Source organism: Cibotium barometz, chromosome 30 (genome assembly GCF_041138505.1).
Source record: "Cibotium barometz isolate CiBa-2024 chromosome 30, ASM4113850v1, whole genome shotgun sequence".
Lineage (NCBI taxonomy): Eukaryota > Viridiplantae > Streptophyta > Polypodiopsida > Cyatheales > Cibotiaceae > Cibotium > Cibotium barometz.
The window spans coordinates 5,034,501-5,060,061 of NC_141075.1; the positions used below are offsets into that span (position 1 = coordinate 5,034,501).

Here is a 25,561-nt window from a genome sequence, read left to right on the forward strand (position 1 = left end):
ACAGGACGTTGTGGGGGCGGTGCACGGCGGAGATGGTGGAGCATAGTGCTGCAAGGCATTGCAGGGCGGCGTAGTGATGGAGCAGATAGTCAACGCATGCAGGCGGAGCAGTGGCGATCCTGGGCGTTGCAGAGGTGGTGCACGGCGGAGCTGCTGGAGCAAGGCGGTGATGACTTCACAGTGGCGGTGGCGTGCGGTTGCAGGGGCGACGCACGATGGAGATGGCGGAGCGGAAGATGATGATGGTGATGAAGATGATGCTCTTCCCAAGATGGCTCTCCACAAGTTGATATATCTCCTCAAGAGGGTACAAGCTTCTTCTACACTTGAAGGGGGGAGGGGGGGGGGGGGGGGGGGGGGGTCCTTGCTTTTTGCTATGCCTTGCTTTTGCCTTCTGCTTTGTTTTTTTGCTTTTCTCTTTTAAATATTTCATTAATAGTCAAAAATAGCCAAAGCTCTTTTTGTAGCTTCAAGGCCTTGCTTTCTGGCCCTGGAGCTGCTTTTTTGGAAAAGAAGCTTTTAGCTGTTTCACCAGTTCAATGTTCTCTTGCCAATGGTGCCCTCAACTCTAGTTCAACATAGTTTGACTTTTTGCTTTTTCTTGCTTTTTGACCAAGACCGGTGCTAGCTTTATGAACCCTGTTCCCACGTGTTCATCAACCTGTCCATGTGTCCGGGCATGAGTTCTATCATGTGAAAAGAGCTTGAAGGGCCAAATAGTTACATTCCCTCCCTCTTATATGTAGGGAAGAGTGGTTAGGGTTAGGGTTTTGGAAGGTACACCAACAGGAGGCGTGTGTGAGAGAGAGAGGAACACGTTTGCTCATATGATGATAATGATAAAAAGGAGTACAATAGCCACATACAAAAGATGTGACCTAAAGTGTGTTCACATGGTCCGGCCATAAACTGTGCCAGGTGGGGACCAAACCACTTATAAACCACTATAAGTGAAACTACGCTAAACTGGGGGAAAAAACCTCCACTAACTGAAGTAAAAAGTGCCTTAGTAACCTACTGATGATCACTAGCACTCCCCTGGGTGCATACACAGCATAAAACCCAACAACCCCCCCTGGAGTGATATGTGATCACTGTACATCATCCACCAAAAGGAAACAAATTCAAAGCAGTGCAGAATGCTTCGAATTTCGGACGTGGTAGTGCCTTGGTGAAGATGTCTGCCACATTCTGATCTGTAGGGCAGTAAATCAAACTGATATCACCTGCCTGGAGTCTCTCCCGAACAAAGTGATAGTGAATCTCAATGTGTTTCGTGCGAGCATGAAACACAGGATTCCTGGCCACGGCAATGGCACTCTGACTATCAGTATAGATAGGTGTAGGCTACTCCACTGAAATATCCATATCAGTCATAAGACGACGTAGCCATACACACTCAACGGTAGTAGTGTAGGCTGCTCTGTACTCTGCCTCACAAGACCAAGTGGCCACTGTGGTTTGTTTCTTGCTTAGCAAAGAAATACATGAAGAGCCAAGAAAGAAACAATTTCCACTAGTGGAATGTGTGGTATCAAAATCACCAGCCCAATCTGAATCGCTGTAAGCATATAGCTGCATGTCACCCCCCTCAGGATAAAGCAATCCAAGAGACAAGGTACCCTGCAAATACCGAAATACAAGCTTGCCAATGTGACAATCGCGGGCTGTGCATGAATCTGCTCAACTGAGATACGGCATAATGAATATCTGGCCGTGTAGTACACAAGTAAATAAGGCACCCAACAGCCTGAGCATATATAGTGGCATCAAATAAAATACTGTCATCTTGTAGTGACAGTTTCATCCCAGGCTCCATAGGAGTGCTGATAGGCTTGCAATCCTGAAATTTGAACTTCCCCAGAAGTTTAGCAACATACCGAGATTGCAACAACCCAATGCCTCTGTTATCCTGCACAAACTGTATGCCCAAATAGTAGCGTACGAGCCCCAAATCAGACATGGCAAATGTCTGTGTTGCAGTATCTCTTTAAAAGCTGCAATTTTGTCATCATTTGATCCCATGAGCAAAAGATCATCTACATAAAGACTGATGACCAGCAGATCTTTCTCTTCTTTCGTTACATACAAAGTGGCTTTTGATGGACTGTTCACAAAGCCTTGAGTGAGCAGGAAAGTATCTATCTTTGCATACCAAGCTCGTGGAGCTTGTTTCAAACCATACAAGGCCTTTTTCAGCCTACCCCTTCATGACCATGTTCTGCAAAACCTATGGGCTGAAGTACATAAACTTCCTCCTGGAGGTCCCCATGTAGGAAAGCAGTCTTGATGTCCAGCTGATGAACAACCCAACCACGATGTGGAGCCAACGCAATGACACTCCTAAGTGTCGACATACGGGATGTAGGAGCAAATGTCTCCTCATAATCAATGCCCTTCTTCTGTGCATAGCCCTTTGCAACTAGACGGGCTTTGTACCTATCAGTGGATCCATCTGCATGTCTTTTCAACTTATAGACCCACTTAGTACCAATGGCTTTCTTGCCTTTGGGCAGATCAACCAAATCCCATGTTTGATTCTTTTTAATAGTATCAAGTTCATCCTGCATGGCTTTGTTCCAATGCACATTGTCTTGTGCATCCACAAATGAATCAGGCTCATCATCATCCTGTAAACTAGCTGCCATAACCATATTTAAATCCATGATGTGTGCATGCTCATTGGTCCATGTCTCCCTACGAGTACGGCCAGCAAGAGGAGCATCTAGATGGCTGTCCTGTAATGTCCTCAAATACCATCTAGGTATATGTCTGACTTGTGGAGCTTGTTGCCCCATATTTGGCTCAACTTCTGGCTCAATCTCCTGCTGAATTTCTGCACCACCTTCATGATTAGCTGGCTGCCCTGCACCCTCATGGGTTGGGTCACCAACTGTGGAATGAAACTCCATAGGTAGTAGGCCTTCAAACACATCATTTTCAGCCTGATTTGCATCATAACTAGCCATGGATAATTTTGATTTTTCATCAAAAATCACATCCCGACTAGTGAATATCTTCTTGGACAGTGGGTCATATAACCGGTAGCCCTTGCTCTCACGGCTGTACCCAACAAAAATACATTTTGTGGCTTTATCATCCAACTTCCTCCTCAACTCTTTGGTATGTGTGCAAATGCAAGACACCCAAAAGTACGAAAGTGTGATACCGAAGGTTTGCGGCCATGCCAAGCCTCAAAAGGAGTAATGGAAACCAATGCCTTTGTGGGAAATCGATTCAAAATATGACAAGCACACATAACAGCTTCCACCCAAAAGACATGTGGTAGCTTCTTTGCCTTTAACATACATCTGGCTATCTCCATGAGTGACCGATTCTTCCTTTCTGCAACCCCATTTTGCTGTGGAGTATAAGGAGTAGTATATTGATGCTTGATACCTCTACTCTCAAGAAAGGAATTCAACATGTGTGACACACATTCCCCCCCTCGGTCAGAACGGAGGGTCTTAACCTTGCATCCTGACTCTGTTTCAGCAAGTGCTACAAAGGCCAAAAATGCATCATATACCTGTGATTTCCGTGTCAACGGATAGACCCAGCATATATGAGAGAAGTCATCAATAAATGTAGCAAAATAGAAGCAACCTCCTAATGACTTCGTCTGCATGGGACCACAAAGATCACTGTGTATAAGTTGCAACTTTGCAGTTGCTCGTAGAGCCTGATCACGTGGAAAGGAAAATTGATGCATTTTTTCCAAAATACATCCTTCACATATGTGATCTGGAGGCTTCTCCATAAGAGGTAGGTTTGTCAACATGTTATGTCGCTCCATAAGCATAAGACTACCAAAATTTACATGCCCCATGCGAGCATTCCATAACTCCGCATCAACCATAGCTGGAGTAAGAGTGAATGCATGATAAGCAGACTGATCCACTGGCTGAAATGCATCCAACTGATAGAGTCCATGACATAATGTACCAATAAGCATCAAGGTCAAAGCATTAGCTTTGTCTCTGACCATGCATTTGTCATCATCAAAGTTGACTTGCATACCACACTGTGCTAAAGAAGAAATGGACAAGAGATTCTTCTTTATCCCTGGTACATATAAGGCATCTGTAAGACGAAGAATAGAGCCATCAATGGCTGTGAGCTGAATCTCCCCAATGCCACGAACTGGATATGAAGCATTATTGGCACACTGAACGGTCTTGCCAACAGGGGCAGGGCATACATTACAAAACAAATCCCTGCGAGATGTGATATGCTTTGAAGCACCACTATCAAAATACCAAGTACATGCATGCTCATTCACACTGAGTGCCTGTGAAGACCAAGAGGCATCATAACTGCATGTGTAGAAACAGTAATCCCTGTCTTCAACAAAGGAAGGCAGTCTACGGAGGAGCTTTAGAGGTATCTTTTATAGACAACCCAGACGACTCCTTCTCATTGGCAATCCTCTTCCTACACTCTGTGATGTAGTGACCTGGCTTCTTACAGTAATGGCATTTGCCTTCTTCTTGGGCTGTCCATCACCTTTCTTGGTATCCTGAGATGAACCACCATCACCTGAATTCTGATTTGAACTCTTTGGCTGAAACTTGCCTTTCCCTTTTTGACCTGTCACAAATGCTTGTTCAGCACTTGTATTCATGTTCATGTTCTTCCTGATTTGCTCTTCCTGTAACAAGAGAGCAACAAGTTCCTGATACTTTAGGGGCTCAATAGCATTCCTCATGCTAAGGTTCAAAGAGGTATGAAAAGCCAAGTATGATCTTGGCAAAGAGTTTAAGATGGTGGATACAAGTTGTGTCTCAGGAATAATCTCATCCACATTGATGAGTTGCTCTCTCAAATCCTGCAGCTTGTTCAAGTGGCTAGACATATCATCTCCTTCATGCATCTTCTGGTTTTCCAGCTCTCTTTTCAATAATGAGATCTTGCCTCATTACGAGCAGCATACATTTGCTCCAAAGTCACCCATGCATTCCGTGAAGAGCCAGCTGAACGAATATGAGGTATAATAGACCTGTGTCCTGACAATGCAATAAGTGATAAGGCTTGTGCATCTTTGGCATCCCATGTCTTCTGGGCATTTGTTCTTTGAACAGGCTATGGCTGAACCGGTGCCTGTGCCTGTTGTCCTCTTCCACGAGCACCCCCTTGGGGAGGAGTCTCTGGAGCCAATGGACCTGGACGTGGTTCATCACCACTAACAAAATCCCAAAGACCTTTTGCCACGAGCACATTTCTCAGCATGAAACTCCACAAGGAGTAATTCATGCCATCCAGCTTGTCTTCCTTAGACAAGTACGTGAACACATCACTCTGCTGTTGATTTGCCATTATGCCAGTGCACAATGTTGTACCTGTGTATCAAAAAACCCAAAAACAACAACCCTGAAAGCAACTGTACTCCACTGAATACAACTGGCCCAAATATGCTTGCACTCTCAATCCTCTGAATGTGCAAAACAATGCACCACTGACTGAGTAGAGCAACAAAAGTGGCTCACAGAGTTGCAAAATGCCCAAAAAATGCCCAAAATTTCTGCACCCAAAGCTTTGCAAAAGCCTGTAGAAGTTTCTTTGCAAGAAAACCTCTCTGTATCTGCCAGAAAAGCTTTCACAGAAAAAACGCCCAAATTTCAAAACATGTAAAGCTTTAAATTTTACCCATGTGATTTTGCAGGTACTGGTCGGCTATAGGCTGTACGGAACAGCTGTCCGGAGCAGTGTACGGAGAAGAAGCGACGACTGTATTGCTGCAGGGATACGCAACAGGTGCTGGTCGACTGCTGTCTGCTGTACGGAATCGCTGTATGGAACAGCCGGCGCCTGTATGGACAGATAGCAGGCCTGTATGGACTGTACGGCTGTCTGTGTAGGACTGTACGTGGGCTGGACGGCTGTTTGTGCAGGACTATACCACAGATGAGTGGCGAGCTGTACGGGCAGCTCATGGCGAGTTGCAGCTGATGGCGAGGGCTGCACGGGCAGCTGATGGCGAGCTGTACGGACAGCTGATGGCGAGGGCCTGTACAGATAGGGCAGGCGAACCTGCTCTGATACCAAAATGTAGCGAAGAGTGGTTAGGGTTAGGGTTTTGGAAGGTACACCAACAGGAGGCGTGTGTGAGAGAGAGGAACACGTTTGCTCATATGATGATAATGATAAAAAGGAGTACAATAGCCACATACAAAAGATGTGACCTAAAGTGTGTTCACATGGTCCGGCCATAAACTGTGCCAGGTGGACCAAACCACTTTTTTTTTTTTTTTTTTTTTCCGGAAAAAAGATCCTTCTATTAGTTAATGAGAAAACGCCATATGGCTACAAAGCTCACCTCGCAAGGAGGGATAAAACACAATGAACACCTGAGCTCCCCCCCGTGGCTGGCCGCTCTCTGGGGGGGGCTACCTAGTAATACATGAAGGAGGTGAGAAAAGCCAAACTGGCGGCCGATAGTGCCAAATGACATCCTCGTCCCTCGCGGTGAGGAAAGGGCCAGGCTGCCAAGTGCGGAGGAAAGCCTTGCGGCGCCCTCTCATGCGATCCGAGTCTCCCTGGAGTTTCCCCCAGTGTCCTCTCAAGGTGTGGATGATGTCCACCCAGAGGGCCTGTATGACCTCCGCCGGTGGAGTCGTCTGGTGGTCAATGGCCTCCCTGCATCGGGCTCTCCATATGTGCCAGGCCGTCATGCTGCTGATCAACTCCCATCTCTGCCCGACCCCCTCCTGAGAGGCTGCCGAGGAGAAGTCTGGCGTCGGAACCACCGCCATCGCCCTGTCAGAGACCTGGATGGTCACACTGCCAGGAGCGTCCTCATATCCAAGTGCAGGGCCGCTATCCGTGGCCCAAGCTACCGCACCCCATGTCACCAACATCTCCCCTGGAGAACCTGCAAAAACCATCCTGAGAGCGCGCTGCCAGACCTGCTGTGCCTGTGGGCAATCCCATAAGCAGTGCCGCTGTGACTCCTGTGCATGATCGCACCGAGGGCAGGACGCTGGGTGTCTACCAAAAGCAAGCCAAGCCCCCACAGCCAATCCTCTATGCGCTGTGAGCCAGAGAAAAAGTGTCACCTTCCGGGGACGGAAGCTGGCCCAAAGGCGCTGCCAGAAGTCCCTAAGAAAGGCAGGGGAGAGCCCCTGTCGCCGCCAATGCTCGGCCGCTGCCGGGGTGCTCTCTATCCTGTGTCTCTGAATCCGCCGCCCCAGCCTCGCTGTGTACTGAAAAAAGGGAATGGCAGGGCTGGTAGGGGCCGAGTAGGGATCTCGCCAAAACCACTCCCCTGGGTCCCACTGAAGGTGAACAAGAGGCTTGCTGTCCCAAGCCCAGAGTCTCCAAGAACAATCCTCCCCTATCGAGGCCGGTGAGGGGTCTACATACCACTGTCTCTGATGAAAGCCGACCACCCGAACCCTCTGAAGGATACAACCCTGGAACCCATCCAAATCTAGTCGTGACCTCTGAAGCTGGCCACCCTCTCCCACCTCGAAAGTGAGTGGGGCGACTCTCTCCGCTGTGCCGCAGACCGCTAGGAGGATCTCATGCCGAGTAAAGACACCCATCCACTGTGGAGGTGAAGGGTCCTGTACTGGGGTCCGCCACTCCCGGGGGATGGCCGCCTCAATATCCTGTCTCATCAACTCTCTGCCCCTCATCCCACTGAGTCTCCTCTCCTGAGCCTCTAGAGGCAGCTGCTGAAAACATATCCAGTCGTCTAGGGACTGGGCTGGGCCGGAGCTCAACGGGCCCCACGACACGTGAGACCGCGAGCCAACCATATGGCCACTGGGGAGACGAATCAAGGGGTTCCAGATCAATGGCTGCCTCAGGCGCTCCTCATCGGTGCCCGGGGGAGTCTGGAAGAGTGCCGGCCTCAGATGCGCCCAGGCCCTCAGAAGGCTGGCTGCAAAACGCTCCTCGAAGCCAAGGCCCACTCCTCTGGAGCGCTGCTCCGTAAAGATCCACCTGATGCTGGGGTTCCAGGGGCCGCTAAGAGACGGAGTGCGACTGAGCATCCTGGAAACAAGAAGCTCCTTCCACGGCTCAACACCTGGCAGGAGACCACGAACTACCAGCTTGCCAAGCAAAGCTCGGCTTTGGCAAATAGGATCTACAATGCCCAGGCCGCCTCTCTCCCTCGGCTGAGTGATCACAGCCCATGCCACCTTTGCCCTAGCGGGTCGCCCATCGCCTCCGGACCAAAGAAAGTTCCTGATGAGCGTCTGCACCTGGCCAATGCACGCCCGAGAGAAGGCCCAGCAGGAAGTGATGTACCACATGGTAGCGAGCAGAACCTGGTTGGCCACCACTACGCGGCCAGCCAGAGATAAACGAGCAGTACTCCAATACAGAAGCTTCTTCCGAATGCTCAGAAGAAGGGGGGCTATCTGCTGCTCCGGAGATATATCAATGCCCACATAGCAGCCCAAATAACGCACTGTAGTGCCGGGGGGCAGCCACTGAAAACCATCAACTGGCCTCCAAGTCGGGGGGGGCATAGAACTGACCCACAGCCCACACGACTTGTGCCAGTTGATCAAAGCGCCCGAGGCTCTGCAAAACCTGTCCATGGCTGAGGCGAAGCGGCGGAGGTTCTCCTCACCTCCCTGAAGATAGACAGCAGTGTCATCCGCAAACTCCGAGTCTAGGAGCTCCTCCGAGGTGCGGATGGGAAGCTGGAGGCCCCTCAAACCTGTATCCTGTGCCGTCAAGAAGGTGCTCATGGCCTCCGCCACAAAAAGAAAAAGAAAGGGCGCCAAGGGGCACCCCTGCCGCACCGAGCGCGAAAGCTGGAACCTCTCTCCGCACACACCCTGTATCAGCACCTGGCTATGAGCCGAAGTGTAGAGTGCAGATACCCCACGGATCCACTGAGGGGGGAAGCCCATCCTCTCCATAGTGCCTTCCAAGAAGGCCCAGTGGTGGACCAAACCACTTATAAACCACTATAAGTGAAACTAAGCTATCGTTTTGCTCGCTGAAGCTCACGCTCCCTCCCCTACTCGCGCTGCTGCCTGCGCGCCCTCCCCCCTTCCCGCCCACGCGTCTGCTCCCCCCCTCCCGCCTGCCCTCACGCAAGCTTCCCCCCCCCTTCTCCGCCTGGCTTTCTTGCATGCCCCAACGCACCCGCCCCCTGCTCCTCTCCTTTGCGCCCCCCCTCCCTTCATTAGCGCCCCGCCCCCCCTCCGCCAGCCGTCGCCCTCTCTCCCCCCCCACCCCCCCCTTTTTTTCACGCTGCTTCCGCCCCCCCTCCCCCCCCCGGGGTTTTTTTGTCTTCGCCTATCCCCCCTTCCCCTTTTTTCTGTTTTTTCGCCCCTGGGGTTTTTTTGCCTTCCGCCTTTCCCCTCCGCCCTTTGTGTGCAGCTCGGTTCTTGTAGGACTCTCCCCGATAGGGTGGGAGGCAGTCATGTCACAGTGCACGGCACGGAGCTTGCAGCTTGGGAGCGATTTTGCATGACACTGAGGATCACTGATGTATGGCAGCATGAGGCTTTCTCCTGCTCTCAAGACAGTCTTAGTTTCTCTCGGTCGGATCGCCGGCAAGGAGGGACTAATCTATCACGGATTGATTGCTTCTATGTGGGCGACAGGTTAGGGGAGCGAGGGGGCTCCGTTGGCATTCTCGCTCTGGCACCTCTTTTTCAGACCATGTGCGAGTTATTTTGACACTTTAGGAGAGGACACAGAAGACCAGCTTGCAGTTCAGGATCCCAGAGAGGATACTTACAGATCCTAGTCTCGCTGAGGACATTGAGAGGATATGGCATGATAGCCAGAGCTCTGACCGGGATTCATCGAGCTCAGCTCTTTTTTGCACGCTGTGAGCAGCAGCCTACATGTGAGTGGGTGGCGTCCCAGTTGAGCCGGGCACGCCAGGAGGTTAGAGAGGCAGAGGAGCAGAGACATGAGTTTTACTATCGTCGCCAGGCCTCTCAGTGGACGCAGCTTGGTGATAGAGTGACTGGGGAGTTTTTTGAGATTACTGGATCTCGCCATGCTGGAGCAGGAGTCCGCCAGCTCAGGAGGCAGGATGGATCGGTAGCCACTGAGCCCGGGGAAATCAGAGCTATTGCCACTGAGTTCTATAGAGACTTGCTTTCAGCGGAGCCAGCCACTGAGGCTCGGGATGCTTGCAGATAGACTGTGTGGGCCCATGTGCAGAGGAGGGTCACAGATCGTATGCAGTCTCTTTCAGAGGTTGAGCTTGCTGAGGCCTTGAGAGTCCTTCCGCGCCACAGTTGCCCTGGGGAGGACGGATTGACGCCTGCCTTTTTTATGCGATATTGGGACCTTTTGGGGCCACACCTCCGCAGGGGCTTTCAGTATGTTTTGGACACTGGGGTGATGTCGCAGAGCTTTTCAGAGGGCTTGATCTTTCTTATCCCCAAGGGGGAGGGAGTATCAGATGATATTCGGCATTGGAGACCTATTACGATCCTCAATACTGTCTACAAGGTCTTAGCAAAGGCCTTGAGTTTGAGGATCCCAGCCCTTCCTGGGGGAGTTGATTCATGCTACCTAGACAGGATTCGTCAAGGAGCGTAGTATCCTTGACAACATTTTCACCTTCTGGGAGGCGACGGCCGAGCTAGATTTCTCGGTGAGGACCTGGTCGTGATGCTTCTCGATTTTGAGAAGGCATACGATCGAGTCGATTGGAGTTTCTTAGAGGGCACGATGCTTCGCCTAGGCTTTGAGCCAGTTTGGATTCGAGGAGTGGCGGCTCTATATTCCACAGCTCGTAGCTAGGTGCTGATGGCAGGAGGACGGGGGCCGAGTTTTGAGTTGACCAGATCAGTCCGTCAGGGGTTTCCTCTCGCCCCGTTTCTTTTTCTCTTCTTTGCTGAGGGTATGAGCATGTATCTGACGGTAGAGGAGGTTGGTTTGAGAGGACTCCAGCTCCCAGTCCGGGGGGAGGACGTGCTCGATGCTGAGTTTGCTGATGACAGGGGTTTATTTTTGCATGGCCAGGAGGCCAATCTTCAAAGGGTAGAGCAGTCGCTTCAGGTTTTTAGTGCAGCTTTGGGAGCATTGATCAATTGGCGCAAGACAGTGGCCTTTTGGTTCAGTAGCGCTCCCACTCCGGCATGGAGCCGAGACCCGGGTTTTCGATGGATTCCTCCTGGCACAGCAGTGCGGTATTTGGGATGCCAGATTGGACTAGATTTGTCACCTGAGCAGCAGATTGCCCCGCTTCTTCTGAGCATTCGGAGGAAGGTTTTGTATTGGAGTACAGCTCGGCTATCCTTGGTTGGGAGGGTGGTGGTGGCGAATCAGGTGCTTTTAGCGACCATGTAGTACATCACGTCTTGCTGGATCTTCTCGAGCTCTTGCATCAGCCAGGTACAGAGGTTGATCAGGAACTTTCTTTGGTCTGGGCGGGACGGTCAGTCAGCCCGGGCTAAGGTCGCTTGGGCAGTTATTACACTTCCGCTGGCCCAGGGGGGCTTGGGCATTATAGATCCAGTTGATCAGAGTAGAGCCTTATTGGGGAAGCTTATTGTTCGGGGGCTGCTTCCAGGCGCTGAGCCTTGGAAAGAGCTTCTTTTGCAGCGGCTGCAGGCTCGGGCTCCTCCAGCAGAGGGCACTTGGGCACCGGAGATACGATGGATCTTCATAGAGATGAGGAGGACAGGCCTCAGTAGAGGATGGGAGGACAGATTTGCCTTGAGCATCCTGCGAGCTTGGGAGTTGCTGAGACCGGGACTCTCTCAGAGACCTCCGTCTTGTGTTGAGGAGCGGTCCAGACAGCCGCTCATCTGGAGCCCAGCGGTTCGCATAGAGCAGGGTCATATGCTGGGTTCTCGGCCTCGTCTAGCCTGGGGACCATTGGCGGCAGGCCCAGCATGTAGTTTTGGAGGCTGGCAGGCCTTCTGCAGTCTCCCAGAGGAGATCCAGGTGTGGAGGCTGAGTCACTTTAGAGGGGGGCTGATTATGAGGGATGACATTCAGGAGGCACTCACAGAGGAGTGGTTCACGCCGGTCGAGCCAGTGGCCCCACGGTGGATGGGAGCCTTTACACAGTTGGAGATCCTGATTGCTGTCAGAGCTTACACTGAGGATGGTAGATGCCTCTACTATGAGATCCAGGATGAGGGCAGACTTCAGAGAGTGGAGGTGGAGTCGCCTTTGGTTGCAGAGTGTGCATTTTTCAGAGGATACGGGTAGTGGCCGCCGCTTCTCGGAAGTGGCATATTGACCCAGACCCTGCACATGTGGACTCTGATTGGCGCATATGGGCTTATGCAGCGCGCCCCTTGGCCCGGCTCCAGTGGGACCCTGGCGAGTACGAGTGGCATGATCCTTATGCATCCCCCGAGGCCACAGAGATCACCTTTTTCCAGTATACAGTTCGGTTGGGGCGACATATTTTGACGGCGAGGAGATTGGTCTCTCCAGCTGCATCGGAGCATTGGCGGCTACAGGGACTCTCACAGGAGTTCCTGGAGGATTTTTGGACCAGGCTCTGGGCTAGTCGACAGGCACGCAGGATCTCGACCTTCCAGTGTGGCTGGTCGCCCACAGGGGCTCTGCAGTTGGCACCTGGCTTGTCTACAGCGGTCTTCCGGCGGCCTGCTCTGCCGATGCGGCCACCCTATGGAGACACAGAGACATTGCGTATGGGACTTTCCTCAGGCACAGCAGATTTGGTTGCGGATGCTGCGCATTCTAGCCCCCCTCTCTCCAGAGGGTATGTATACGTGGGGTGCCGCTGCTTGGTCGACTTTGTCAGGGCCTGCTATGGGCTATGAGACGGAGCAGGACAGCCAGGCCATCAGATTCATTAGGGGCCAGCCTCGCCTGGTTCCTTCACCGGATTTCTCGTCCGCCGGCTGGACACAGGAGAGGGATCTACGATGGGAGCTCCTCAGCAGCCTCACCATATGGTTCACCTGGAGAGCCCGGTGTTTCAGGGCCTTTGAGGGGAGACTGGAGCTACCAACAGAGACTGTTCGAGGGATTTGGCAGGAGTTAATCCACACTTTGCGAGGTTAGTATGACCGCATCCGGGGTGACTCGGATGAGGCGATCTTGCGGCACCAAGCCTTCCACACCACTTGGCGCAGCGGCGCCTTCTATACCCTATACGCGGGTTCCCCCCGCTGGCACTACAGGCCACCTGTTTGGCTTTTCCGCCCTCCTATTGTATGATATAGCCCCTCAGTCTTTATACTGATATTTGTATTTTTTTGCACCTAGGGAGAGTCTCCCTAGCTGTCTTGCTTGGATCTCTGCTTTGTTTTCTTATGAGCAGGAGAGGATCTTTTTCAGCCCTACGGGCGTTTTTATATAACTAATGAAAGGATCTTTTCTCGGGGGAAAAGAAAAAGTGAAACTAAGCTAAACTGGGGGAAAAAACCTCCAGTAACTGAAGTAAAAAGTGTCCCAGTAAGCTACTGATGATCACTAGCACTCCCCTGGGTGCATACACATCATAAAACCCAACATTATATCGTAGTTGTCCTCAACTGTGGGGTACAAATATTCCATAAGATCGTGGAACTAGCCCCATCTGATGTTCTTGTAAGCCCAGCGGGGCGTGCAGTGATAGACTCAACCACGTGTCCAAGAGAGAAAGATATAGAGAGAGGGGAGAGTGAAAAGGGAACGGGGATCTTGCACAATACACCACACTGAGTGGGGAAAAGACCCGGCCCCCTTTTAGGAATTTATTCAGGAACAATCCACGGGCACACTGGCTAGGATCAATACAATCAATGAATACAAAACAAATAGATATGTCAATGTAGGATATCCAAGTCGATGTCGATGTCTAGGCATGAGATCTCTGATGCCGAGCACACCACGGGGATGACCCACAAGTATCTCTCTTCGGGCTAGTACCAGATCCAATATCCAAATCCAAATCCAAGTTTAAGTCCATATCCAAGTCGAGAAACAAATCCAAGTCAAAATCCAAGTCCAAATCCAGATCCATGTCCAAGCTATATTTCCAAGTTCCATGTTCATGTCCAAGCTCTATGGTCCATGTCCAAACTCTATGTTCCATGTCCAATGAATCCAAGTGACTACAAGCTCGCACACGAGGTACAGGAGATGTGTGTAGATGATGGAGTATGTGTGTCCAAACTGTAAGTTCTGTTGTCCAAACTAGAACAGGGACAACCCACAAGATGACGTACTAGAAGGTATAATCCAGGACCAGTCCACCGAGCAACAAATTACAGACTAATCTGTATTAATAGCATACAGTACAAAATAGCTTGTATGTTGGAGTTCAGTCTGCATGAGTTGGGTGGCGATGTAAAGCAAGCGCATGGCAGCTGGCAGCCTGCAAATACTGACAGGTAATAGAAGTTGCTGACTGGCGCAGGCTGCAGTTCTTTTGGTGGCGACTCCAATAGGCAGTGGCAGTAGCAGCACATGGTAGGCTGTGGACAGCAGAGGGCGCAGTCCACACAGGAGGCTGCAAGTATTGCTAAACAGCAGTAGTCGTCGTCGGCGCTGGCTGCACAGGTGACTGGTGGCAGCAGCACTCAGGTGGTGATGACAAAGCTGGCTGTGGCTGGTGCCGGTGATTCAGCCAAGCGCTCGTGGTCAGCTCAGAGGGTGGCAGTTCAGTCCTGTACGACAGCGCTGGAGGCAGGTGTACGGCAGCGCTGGTGGTTCTGCTCAGAAGGCAGCTGATGCTGGCAGTGCTGGCGTAAACGCTGGCTGAAGTTGGCGCAAGCACTAGTTGTGCTGGCTAGGCAGTAGGTAGAGGCGGCCCAGATATTGGAACAACTCGGCAGCTCTGTCCAGAAGGTGACGACAGCAAAACAGGGCTGCATAGGAGGCGACAAGAGCTTATTGGTGGCGGCGCACTGGCGTAAACAGGTGGAGAGAGAAGGAAGCAGAATTTTCCACGCTCCACAGTTTAGTAATGATGAGAAGCGCCTAAGTCTTGTTGATAGAGATCAATGATGAGGATGGAGACGATGATGAAGAAGTTGTTCAGCTCCACAAACTTCAATAATGATGGCTTGTCCCTTCATGATGAGCAAGAGAGCCTCATGGTTCTTTTATACCCAAGAGTGGTCTTGCTTTTTTGCCAAAAGCTTGTCCAAGATTTTGCTTTGCTTTCTTTTTTTACTTTTATTAATAAAATATTACTCATCTTTTTATGCTTTGGTTTTTCTGACTTTAAGGCCTTAGAGGTGCTTTTTGAGAAAGTGCCTTTTAGCTTTTTGGTCCGGCTCAATCTCCTCTTTCCAATGGTGCCCTTGGCTCGTGGTTGACGCTGTTTGAAGTTTTGCTTTTTCTTGCTTTTTGACCAAGAATGGTGCTTTTTCTTAATCAAACCTTATGGACATTGTCCCCATGTCTTCTTCCACGTGTTTGGTTGTCCGGACATGGTTTCATCATGTGAAATAGAGCTAGGAGGACCAAGTTCTTGTGCATCTGGTCTGTCCTCATATATGTGCTGTCTACTGCTTATTTGGCAACATCTTTATGCCATTTTCTTGATGGTACATCTTCATAGCATGTCACATGTGTTAGATATAATAAATGCATACTTACCTTCTGTAAAAACTAGACACAAGTTAGTCAACAAACGAGTATGCCTGTGAAAAGCTTTTTGAACTCTTGTGAACATTGGGGTGGTGTGAGAAACCAGTGTGCTTTGTTAAAAATTATTCTGTTACTTCTGCTAGCAACATTTCTTGGTCCTATTTCTCTAGGGATTGGTTTATGCCTATTGGTGCCTAACGAAAGACAAGTAGAGGGAGAGAGAATGTGGGCATTGGAGAAGTGGACGACCTGGGTAACTTCCATTAGAACTAGGTTTAATTGCATGAGGTGTATGATTATCAATACAAAAATATCTTGTCTTCAGTGCTACTGAGATGTTTTTTTTTTGGGAAGAAGTTGGTTTGTTTTCAAGTGTGCTACGTGAAATGAGGAAGATTCATAGTTACGTCTTTGCACTAAGTTTGGAGTGGTGTGTACGATACATTGTATTGCAATCAAATTACAAATCCAAGTTCTAGTCTTGCTGATGCTGCAATAAAATGCATTGTTATTTGAAAGTTATGTTCCAGCTGCAGATGAATGCCCACTTCACTTGAAACAAAAGGATGGTAGCTTGTCAAGAACAAATGGGTTCACGTCACCAGTATGTTTCTTCTTTCTCAACTGCGCACTTGCATTGGCATAAGAGTATTACAGAAAATATGCAAAATCAAAGCTGCCTATGTTTTTTTGTGTTATTGATCTAATATGTCTTTTCCTTGTAAAATTAAACATTAGTATGAGGACAAAGAATCTCATAATCACATGTTTATTCACAGGGTTGGGGAGGAGTTGCTATCTTTAATCCTCCAAGGTGTAACATAAATTCTAATAAATCGGTTCAGCATTTATCCATTAAGGTAATATATCTGAACACTTTTCTTGACCATGCAGTTCATGTAGTTATCCATTACAATGACGTACTTTTACTGTTTCTTTCAGCATGAAGTTTTTGTAGACAGTGAGACATGCAAATTTGAATGCAGGATTTGAAACCAGTCATGCGTGTCATTATTGCTCAAATCCGTGTTTTATTTGGGTTACCACCGGTGGCATCGATGGACGAGGACAGTGTCATTGTTTGTGTTCCTGCAATCAGCACGGCATTTTCTGAATGGTATTATAAGTTGTCAAGAATAAAAAGTTCTATCTCACAAGATGCTTAATGGTCTTTTGATAAGATGAAAACAGAAAATAGACAGAATGAACGTCCTTGCAATTAAGGTTCGGTACTGGAGGAAGAGTGGAAAACTTGATGGCTTGTTGGAAAGGGTTGGTTGTATGGTTGTGTTAAAGATGATAAGGTATACCTCATCGAGTTTTTTTGGTGGATCAAGGAGAAAGAGAAGCTCCCGTTATCAATGAATGGCTTTTGTTGTTCAAAGGAGGATAAGTTTTTTTATCAAGTGCCTTTTGTAAGCAGATAGATATTCGCCCTGAAAGTGTTTTGTGTTGGAGGAAGAAGATCAGCTTGCCTTTTTTTTTTCTACGATTTCAGGATTTTTGTCTTTTTTACAGAGGGTAAACCTTATGTTTTCAATGATCATAGATAGGTTCTCGATGAGATTGCGATTGAGTCCAACATCTGCATGGGACGAACGCGGTACTACCTTTTATAAACTTGTTTTCTTGAATGCTTTTTGTTGCTGGAGGAAAATTATATAAGCATCCCTTTTTTGCACAATGTAAACCTCCATTTCCCAACGATGGAGATAGAGGGTCAATCTGCCAAGAGGGGTCCTGAAAACTGATAATTTGCACCTGCTGAAGAGTCCCAAAAGTTCTTGTCTCAGAGATGTCTCCGGCTGGCTTGTGATGATTGGAACAATCAGCTACAAAAACAAAGGGGCAGTTGCCAAGGACCCACGGGAAGATGTGTTTAGACAAGGTCACTGTCTGGTGGAAAGGGGAGGTGAGGCTAAGGGACTTCACTCGTCCAGTGATATGGAGAAACCAATATCGCCGATGAGGTTACAACTGCCACACAACTGTGCACTTTGTTGTCATTGGATCTATGAGAAGGTGGGAGAAATGGAGCCAAGAATCAAAAGACTAAGCAAATGTAAGCTCTCAGTTGGGCTATTCCAGAACCTTGGCTGCCCAAATATGCATGTACTTTTGATGCCTAGCTCTAATTGCTTGCTTAAAGAGCCTTTTTTGACAAACGTACCTATCTTACATGTTGTGCAACCTCAAAACGGGGTGGTTGCTGTACATAAACTTCGTCTTGAAATTCGCCATTCAAAAATGAAGTTTTAATGTCCAACTGATGCATCTTCCAATCATGAAGGGCAGCCAAAGAAGTTACCATCCTGACCATCCTGACACTGGTCATCTTGGCTGAGGGAGCAAAAGTCTCTTTCTAATCAATCCCTTTTCTTGGGAATATACCTCAGCGAACAAAGTCTTTCTTTATACTTGTCTATTGGGCCATCGGACTTCCATTTGATTTTGTACACCCACGTTGTACAAATCACATCCTTGCCAAGTGACGAATCCACAACTTCCCAAGTTTTATGTATGTGCTGATGCTAACCATAGGGTTTGTTGACCTAATCTAGGGGCTAGGAGGCTGATCACCAATAAAGCTTATGAGTGACTTATAAGTGAATAAATCCCGTACTTACAACTTTTATTGGTAAAAGCTATAGAAGTGAGGATTATATGATGAGTGGGTTATTGTATTGTTGTAGCCTTGTGCTATGATAATTGTTTGAGTACGTGGGCAATGAGTGCTTACTAGTCCGTAGTGATGTGTAGACAATCTGCTGATGGCCCTTTAGGGTAGGTTCCAGGGGTATGGGACACCACAGCTTTGTGGCATGGTCTGTATGGACGGGAGCCTTGACCCCTATGGTTGGGGGGTGATTCAATGTACTAGATCTACGGTTGGAAGGTGAGCCTGAGCCTGTTGAATCTAGTTTGGAATAACGTGTGTTTTTGTGTTTAGGGGATCTTGGAGAGGATCTAGTCGCGAGAAATTGTGACAATATTGCCTTTGGCCTAGAGTTGTGGGAAATTGGGAAGCAGAAACGGAAATGAAAACAATTTTTTGAGCGAGGTGAAACGGAAATCCCACATTGGCAGGGAAGTGGAGAGGGGATGGGGGGTGGTTTTCATTTAACAATGAACATAGACATGTCATAAAACCAAACTCAACTTAACATTCTAGAATTTGTCACACTGATAGACAACCAGTATAGCACCTTTCTGGCTTTTTAGACTCATGATGATCACTTGCAAGGAAAATCATCTTGAGCCTCGGTAGGCTTGCTCTGTGAATATTCTCTGCCTGATTCGCTGCCTCTTGAATTGAACCAATATCTTCATCTGACTTGTGAAAGCCAATGTATAAATCTTGTGTATACTCTTGCTTCATCTTTGTTTGCAAGAGAAAGTTTGCATTAACAAAGTCGAGATCATCGGCTTTCTGAACTCCAAGCTAGCTCTCTTCCTTGTGTGGAATAATCGCACCATTGTGGAGGAAGAGAAAACTTGGGTTAATATTCAAATGGCCAAGTTTTGGAGCTTGGGAGAATCAACTCCGTAGTCCTCCCACCAAGTAACAACACCAACACGGAACTTGAAATTCGGGATTCACTCACCAAGGTGAAGTTCCTGTTATTTTGTGTACACATTTTTTACTAAGGGATTCTTTCATTGCCTTTGCCCACCAGTGATTGGGAATACCCCCTAGGCTATCATATCCCAAGCATATATTCTCATAAAGTGTTATGCTAAAGATAGTGTAGGCCATTACCCTTGGATCTTCGATCCAACTCCACAACTTGGACTTGATATCATTGCTTAGCATCCAAACATGCCCTCCTAGTTCCGATAGCTTGCATGTTGGTTCTTCACTCTTTGACGTTGTTTAGGGAACTTGTAGATTTCTCAAGTGTGGAGTTCCAACCTTGAACTACCTCACCATATAATTGTTGTTGCCTTCACTTGTGTTGAAACACAAATACTCATCCTGCATGATAGTGGTGAAGGACAGTTTCCCCAATGCTACCTTTGAAGTAGGCCAATATGCCTACTCAAGGCTTGCTGCCATTTGCCTCAATGAAGGTCTCATGTTGTAGAGATGGCAAAGCATAAGAAAGTTAGAAGCAAAGCGTGTCTCGGAGTATTTGAGAAGAACCTTCTTGGTAAACTTTCAATACAATGCTAAGGAGTATCGATGAGGTGTGATGAATGTGATGATCTCCTTGCCTGCAGCAATGGTGCTTTTAGCTCGTGGCAAGGTGCCAATATGCTTAAGCAAGTTATCTAGACAATGTGCCATACATGGACTCCACGTGATATGTGGATATATTTGCTCTAATAGTGCCTGTCTAGCATTGTTGGTGCTCTCTAAATGTGATACAAATTGCACAACATTTTGTGGACCCACATATTCCAATGCTTCACTCCAAAGTTCACAAATGACAGGTGGTGTTTATTTTGGCGTACACAACATTCTGTGGACTTAATGTACAACGCCTTGCCCCTACATGATATGCAAGGACACCCTCCAAAGAGTGGCTGCGTATGTCACTCAAGTAACTCACTCCACATTTAACAAACGAGGGGTGGTTTTTTGGTGTAACTTATGTACAAAACCTTGCCCTTGCATGATGTGAGGACACCCTCTAAAGAGTGGCTGCGTATGTCACTCTAGCCATCTCCCATCAAAGATAGACCTTCGATATCCCAATTTTCCTTCACACCACGAGTGCATCGGACCAAAGGATCCCACAAGCGGGAGGGTTGCAGTCTCTAATCTGTATGATCCCTGGAATCTTGTAAAGCTTGGATGGTACTCTCCGGCATGGGCACAATGCAATCTGAAGAAGTCTATAATGGATGTCCTGAAAGGCATCTTGTTGGCTCTGACCATGGTCTCTTGGTGGCGGCAGAGCTCCACTAGGGACAGGCCCACGCATCTTTGGTCCTAATAATGCATAACCCTTGAGCGAGGGTTGAATTCGTCTCGGAAGTTTCGTGACTCTCATAGTAAGATGGGAATTTGAACATGTGATGCTCTTTTCTCTTGGCCTCCCCTGTCCTGCATACTCTGCATATCCCTTCCTCCCGAGGGGTGCGATTTTCTCTATTGGAGTCAATCCGTAGGCTATGGGATGATACTCGTGGTTGGCCAATGGCGATTTGCATGGCATGTGACATGTGCCTCTGAAGATAGCTAAGGATAACAATAAATCCATCCTTTGAAGCTCGTAAGAACTGCTCTTTGTAGATGTGGAGTTTTGTAGTGAGCTCTAATGCAGACACCCAAGTGCGGCTCGTGGGCAACCTAGAAAGATCGAGGGAGAAAGAAAGAAAGCTATATTGATGTCTAGGGAAGACCTCTAGGGTCTATTAGACCATAGTAATGCAAAGGTACCATGGATATAATGAGCCTTGGAAGAACTGAAAAGGAAATGAGACAAACACCGATGTGTATACATCTAGATAGCAGATGATTATCCTATGAAGATTTGTGCAATGGGGCTCCATCTCGCTCCACTGGTTGAGAATCCCACAGTGAAAGTGTCTCACGACCTCCTTTTGAAGTGAGTTTAGCACCCCTAAACCATTGGCCTGCTTTGCCTTCATGGCAAGGTCCAAATGAGCTGATCCTGGTGGGATCATCAATCCTTTCGATAGCTTTGCAAACTTGATCAAGCTTTTCTAGGTACTGAATGGGATCTCCAGTTGCGTCAAATTTGGTCATCATCCTTGAGATGTGGATTTGCTTATTCTTGCCCAAATCTGGGCCTCTTGGTGCTATGTTCGTGGAAACCCTCCTTCCCACTTCAGATGCCATCCTTAGCATGTCTTCTACATATTGATGCGGTGGTGAAATATAAGGGAATAGGTGCAAAACCCTGTGTCTTTGATTTTAGCATTTTATGTCCCATGGAGTTGGGCTATGTGGTTCCAATGGCCCTGGTCCTACGCTTGCAGCAGCCAAGGACACACGTGATTGCCCTTGCAGAACACCTAGGTGGGAAGTAGTTCTTGTAATTGGCTCTTTACCTTTTCTTGCATTTCCCTGTTCCTCGTGCGAATGTAGAGGAACTGGAAGTTGGTTCCGTGGTGAAGAAGCTTACATAATGGGCTCCTTGGAGGAGATCATGGACACTCCGCCATATATAACCAACTTCTGCATAGCCACCATTCTCAAGTGGTTTTACCATATGTTGCTGCATTCCGAATATCCTCGTTGGCCCTCTGGAGGCCCATCTCAACCAACTTTGACAACATATTGCCATCTCCTTGGAAGTCATATGTCCATACATATTCCCCTTCTGTCCATGCATCAAAGTCTCCTAACAAGAGGAATTCTTCTTGTTGGGAGAACTCTGCAATTTCAGCAAATAATGGCGCATATGGGGTCTCCCCTCTCTCTGTCACCTTGCATGCAAATTCTGTTTTCTCTGGTGGGAAGTTCGATACTGTAATATCAAGTAAGGCTTAGCTAATCGCATCCACATAAAGGAGGCCTCCTCATTTTGTGTGACCACTGGGAGCATCTGTCTTAAATGAGGCCAAAACAAGCATGCCAATCCTCCTGAACCAGGCACCCGTCCAGTTGTGCGTGTCTGTCCTCACAAGGTTGATTTCCATGTATAACGTGCCAGCCTTCTCTCGGGGCTTTGATGAGTACGTCTCTATGAATCCTCCTGTGTGTGACCATCGAGTTCCGTTGCAATTCTATACTGCCATCCTCAATGTATCTATGGTCTCTTAGACCCCATGCTATCATGCAGGGCGCTTATCTGTGATGACGACCGTGCCATCCCAGTAGACTGCCCTCTTACCTGCTTTCTTGGCCTCCATCACCTAGGTCATCCTAGTCTTTTTATGCTCTACCTGCAAGGGTGTGAGATCATCTCCTAGTCTTTTGATGCTCTACCTGCAAGGGTGTGAGATCATCTCCTAGATAGATCTTAGTGCCTTGTAGAGCCATCCTCTTTAAAGAACTCACCTTGCGATGTACGGTCTAGGAATGTGAGTACGAGGGGTTGTTCCCTCCTTGCATGTTTCCCCACATGCCATGCATCTACGAATGGGGTTATGTGTGACTCCCATTTTCCTGTCACCATCTTTCGAAGGCATGGGGCCTTTTTAAGTGAGTGTTAACTCCTTATTAGAGGGTGTTCACACACACACCACATATTTATCCAGGCTGCTTAGAAGCTTTTCACACATAGGTAAGACCTTGATTCCCAACAATCCCCCCTCAAGGGATTACCTCATACTGTGTCAAGGATAAATCTTAGACTCATGGCCTAGTTTCTCATGCCATTTATGGAGTCCCAAGGGTAAAGTACACATGGGATCAATCACTCATATAACACAACTATACAACACACAATTAATCACAACAACAGAAGACATAGCTTTGGACTCTAAAATGTCCACTCAACATGGGAGTAATTTTCTTCCTCTGTGGAAAGCTCTTTCTCCTCAATGATGCTGGCATCTTCTTTTTTATGATAGCAGTACTTTTCATTGTGGTTGTTTTCCCCACAATGTTTGCACGGCTTCTTTTTCTGTATGATTTTTCGGGAACACCTTTGAAGTTCTTTGTGAAGGAGCTGTACCCCCTTGCTTCTTTGTTCATCTTCTTCTCTTCTTCCTTGAAGGAGGTTATAATCCCTTCCAAGGTGAGATTGGGAAGGTTTCTCAAGGTGGTGATGGGGTTTCCGTAAAGCTCATCTGGTGCGGACTTGATTAGCATGGCTACGGCCACATCTTCGTGAACTTTGGCTTTGAGTGCAACAAGCTAGTTCATCAAGGACTTCATCTTGTTCACATGACCGTCAAAGCTCTCATGTGGCTGCATCATTAGACCATAACTCTTTTTGTAAAGAGACTTTAGAGTTCTTTCCCTGTGCTCCAAAGAGCTTACCCAATATCTCATAAGCTTTTTTTGAAGTGGGGAGATTAGCAACATGGGGTATGAAATTGCCGGACAAGCCTAGGGCTATGAGGCCAAAGGTTTTTTGATCCTGGAGCTTCCAAGATTTCTAGGCTTCATCTTTTGCTTCAAGCATTTAATCGTCTCCTTCAATGGACGGCCAGAGGCCGTCTCTCATTTGATTAAATTTTTGTTTAGTCTGCCAGGTATAGAAATTATCCTTGTTAAATTTTTCAATGAATAGATGAGAGGCCATGATAGGCAGTGGATATGGGAAGTTCTTACTGAAGGAATAAAAACATGCCCAAAAATTAGGGTTCCAGAATTTAGGATTTTTGGAAATTAGAGTCTCTAAATTTGGGGGTTTTTGAAAATGATGCTATAGGAGGCTATACCACATCTTAATGTCACATATGTACTCTCAATTTTAAAGAATGAAGGAGGATTTGGGATTAATGCTTTGATTAAGATAGATTTTCAGAAAATGATAAAAGTCCAAAAATTTTACTTTCGATTTGAACTGATGTTCGCAGAAGCTTTGTTGACTAGATGCAGGCTCTTCCTTCTTGTTCTTATTCTACTGGTGATGACAACGTTGGCTGCAAGGGATCTAGACTTTGGGCTGAGAGAGATCAATTCGCTCTTACAGAGGTTAGACTCAGCATGTTTTGAGAGCAAGAGAGGAACCTTCACATGAGCCTAGCCCCTCTTTAGAGACTGCAGGAGCAGACCCCAGATAGCCCATGCTTTGAGGCACAACTAGAGACACCCTGCATGGAGATACACTCGATTGAGGAGAGGAGGGTGGAGTTCACGTCCCATGCCCGTGCATCTTTCTGGACTGAGAAGGAGACAGGGTCATGCAGGATTTTTTCAAGCTGGCTGAGGAGTCCAGACAGTTCTATTGAGTCAAATCCCCTGCAGGTGTGGGCCCTTGCCACAAACTTCTACAGAGGACTAACACAGCCAAGGGAGCACAACATGGACTTCCCTATGACCTTTGCTAGCTATCAAATCAATGACACTAAATCCAATTGCGCAACCACTAAGAGAAAGGGGTTAGAACCATGGTATATGTTGTAAAAATGTATAGGCATTACCTCTTGATTGTTGTTGAGAATCTAAGGTGCTAGGGACAGGCTTGGTAGAGAGGGGTTAGAGCCATGGTATATGTTGTAAAAAAGTATAGGCATTACCTCTTGATTGTTTGGAATCTAAGGTGCTAGGGATAGGCTTGGTAGAGTGATTGACATAATAAGAGAGATTACATTAGGGAGGTAGCTCTTGACAACTGCTATTTAACGTTGATATAGAACTGCTAAGTATGGTGTTATCTGCTTTCAACTTTTTAGATTCTCTCAATCATGCCATCTTATTTTTCTGCTTATCGAAAAAGGTTATAGCTTCAATAAGATTTTGAAAAAGCTTCGTTCTTTAATGAATCGTAGTAAGTTTATCTTTGGTATTTAAGCTTTTGGAATGTTTAAAATGATAAGGAGTAAGTTTTATAGAAGTGGGGAGATGAAAAGCCCACTTAATTCATAGTTCAATGCTCTTTTTTGTAAAAGTGGCTTGTGTCTAGCTTAGAGTAGGGTTTGTTGTTTTAACTTAGAGTAGGCCTTGTTTAGTCTTTTTGTAATTCTTTCTCGCTCTAGCTTAATATAGACTTAGTTTGGTTCTTTCCTATGTTTTGTGATTCTTTGTTGTTATACCTTAGAGCAGACTTTGAGTGCTAGTCTCTATCATGGCTGAGTATGCCCATCACCTCTAGACAGTGATAGAAACTCAGGTCGCTGGTTTTATAAAGCATGTTCTTTTGGATTAACCTTATACAAACCTGCACCTACTCTTGGGCACTGATGACCTGAGTAGGGATGTCATAGCTTATTGTCCACGCTATGCATGATAGAGTTGATGAACCTACACTTCATGTTCGGACAGACATTGGAGTTAATGGTTGCACTTTTGAGTCGAAGTCTTTTTTAAAGTTTAGCTTAATGTCTGGTTCTTGCTCTTAAGTGCTTTAGGTCTAGAGTTTAGAGTTCTTTGTTTGGCTATTTTGTGTTGTTGTTTAGTATCTCAGCTCAAAAGGTTTAAGTTCTTATTAAGAAGAAGTGTGTATGCTTTTGTGTGTATGTATTTTTTTTAAAAACTTTT

At 47.4% G+C, this 25,561-nt stretch overlaps 1 protein-coding gene across 1 annotated transcript in view; it reads left to right on the top strand.

Annotated features, from left to right (window-relative positions):
- LOC147621085 (GPI transamidase component PIG-S-like protein) overlaps nt 1–25,561 on the top strand; it is a 179,450-nt gene that overhangs the window by 100,398 nt on the left and 53,491 nt on the right. Inside the window, exons 6-8 of the mRNA XM_086823782.1 lie at nt 16,015–16,099; nt 16,275–16,355; nt 16,482–16,612. Of these exons, the coding sequence (XP_086679908.1) occupies nt 16,015–16,099; nt 16,275–16,355; nt 16,482–16,612 (297 nt within the window). The remainder of the gene's footprint in view (nt 1–16,014; nt 16,100–16,274; nt 16,356–16,481; nt 16,613–25,561) is intronic.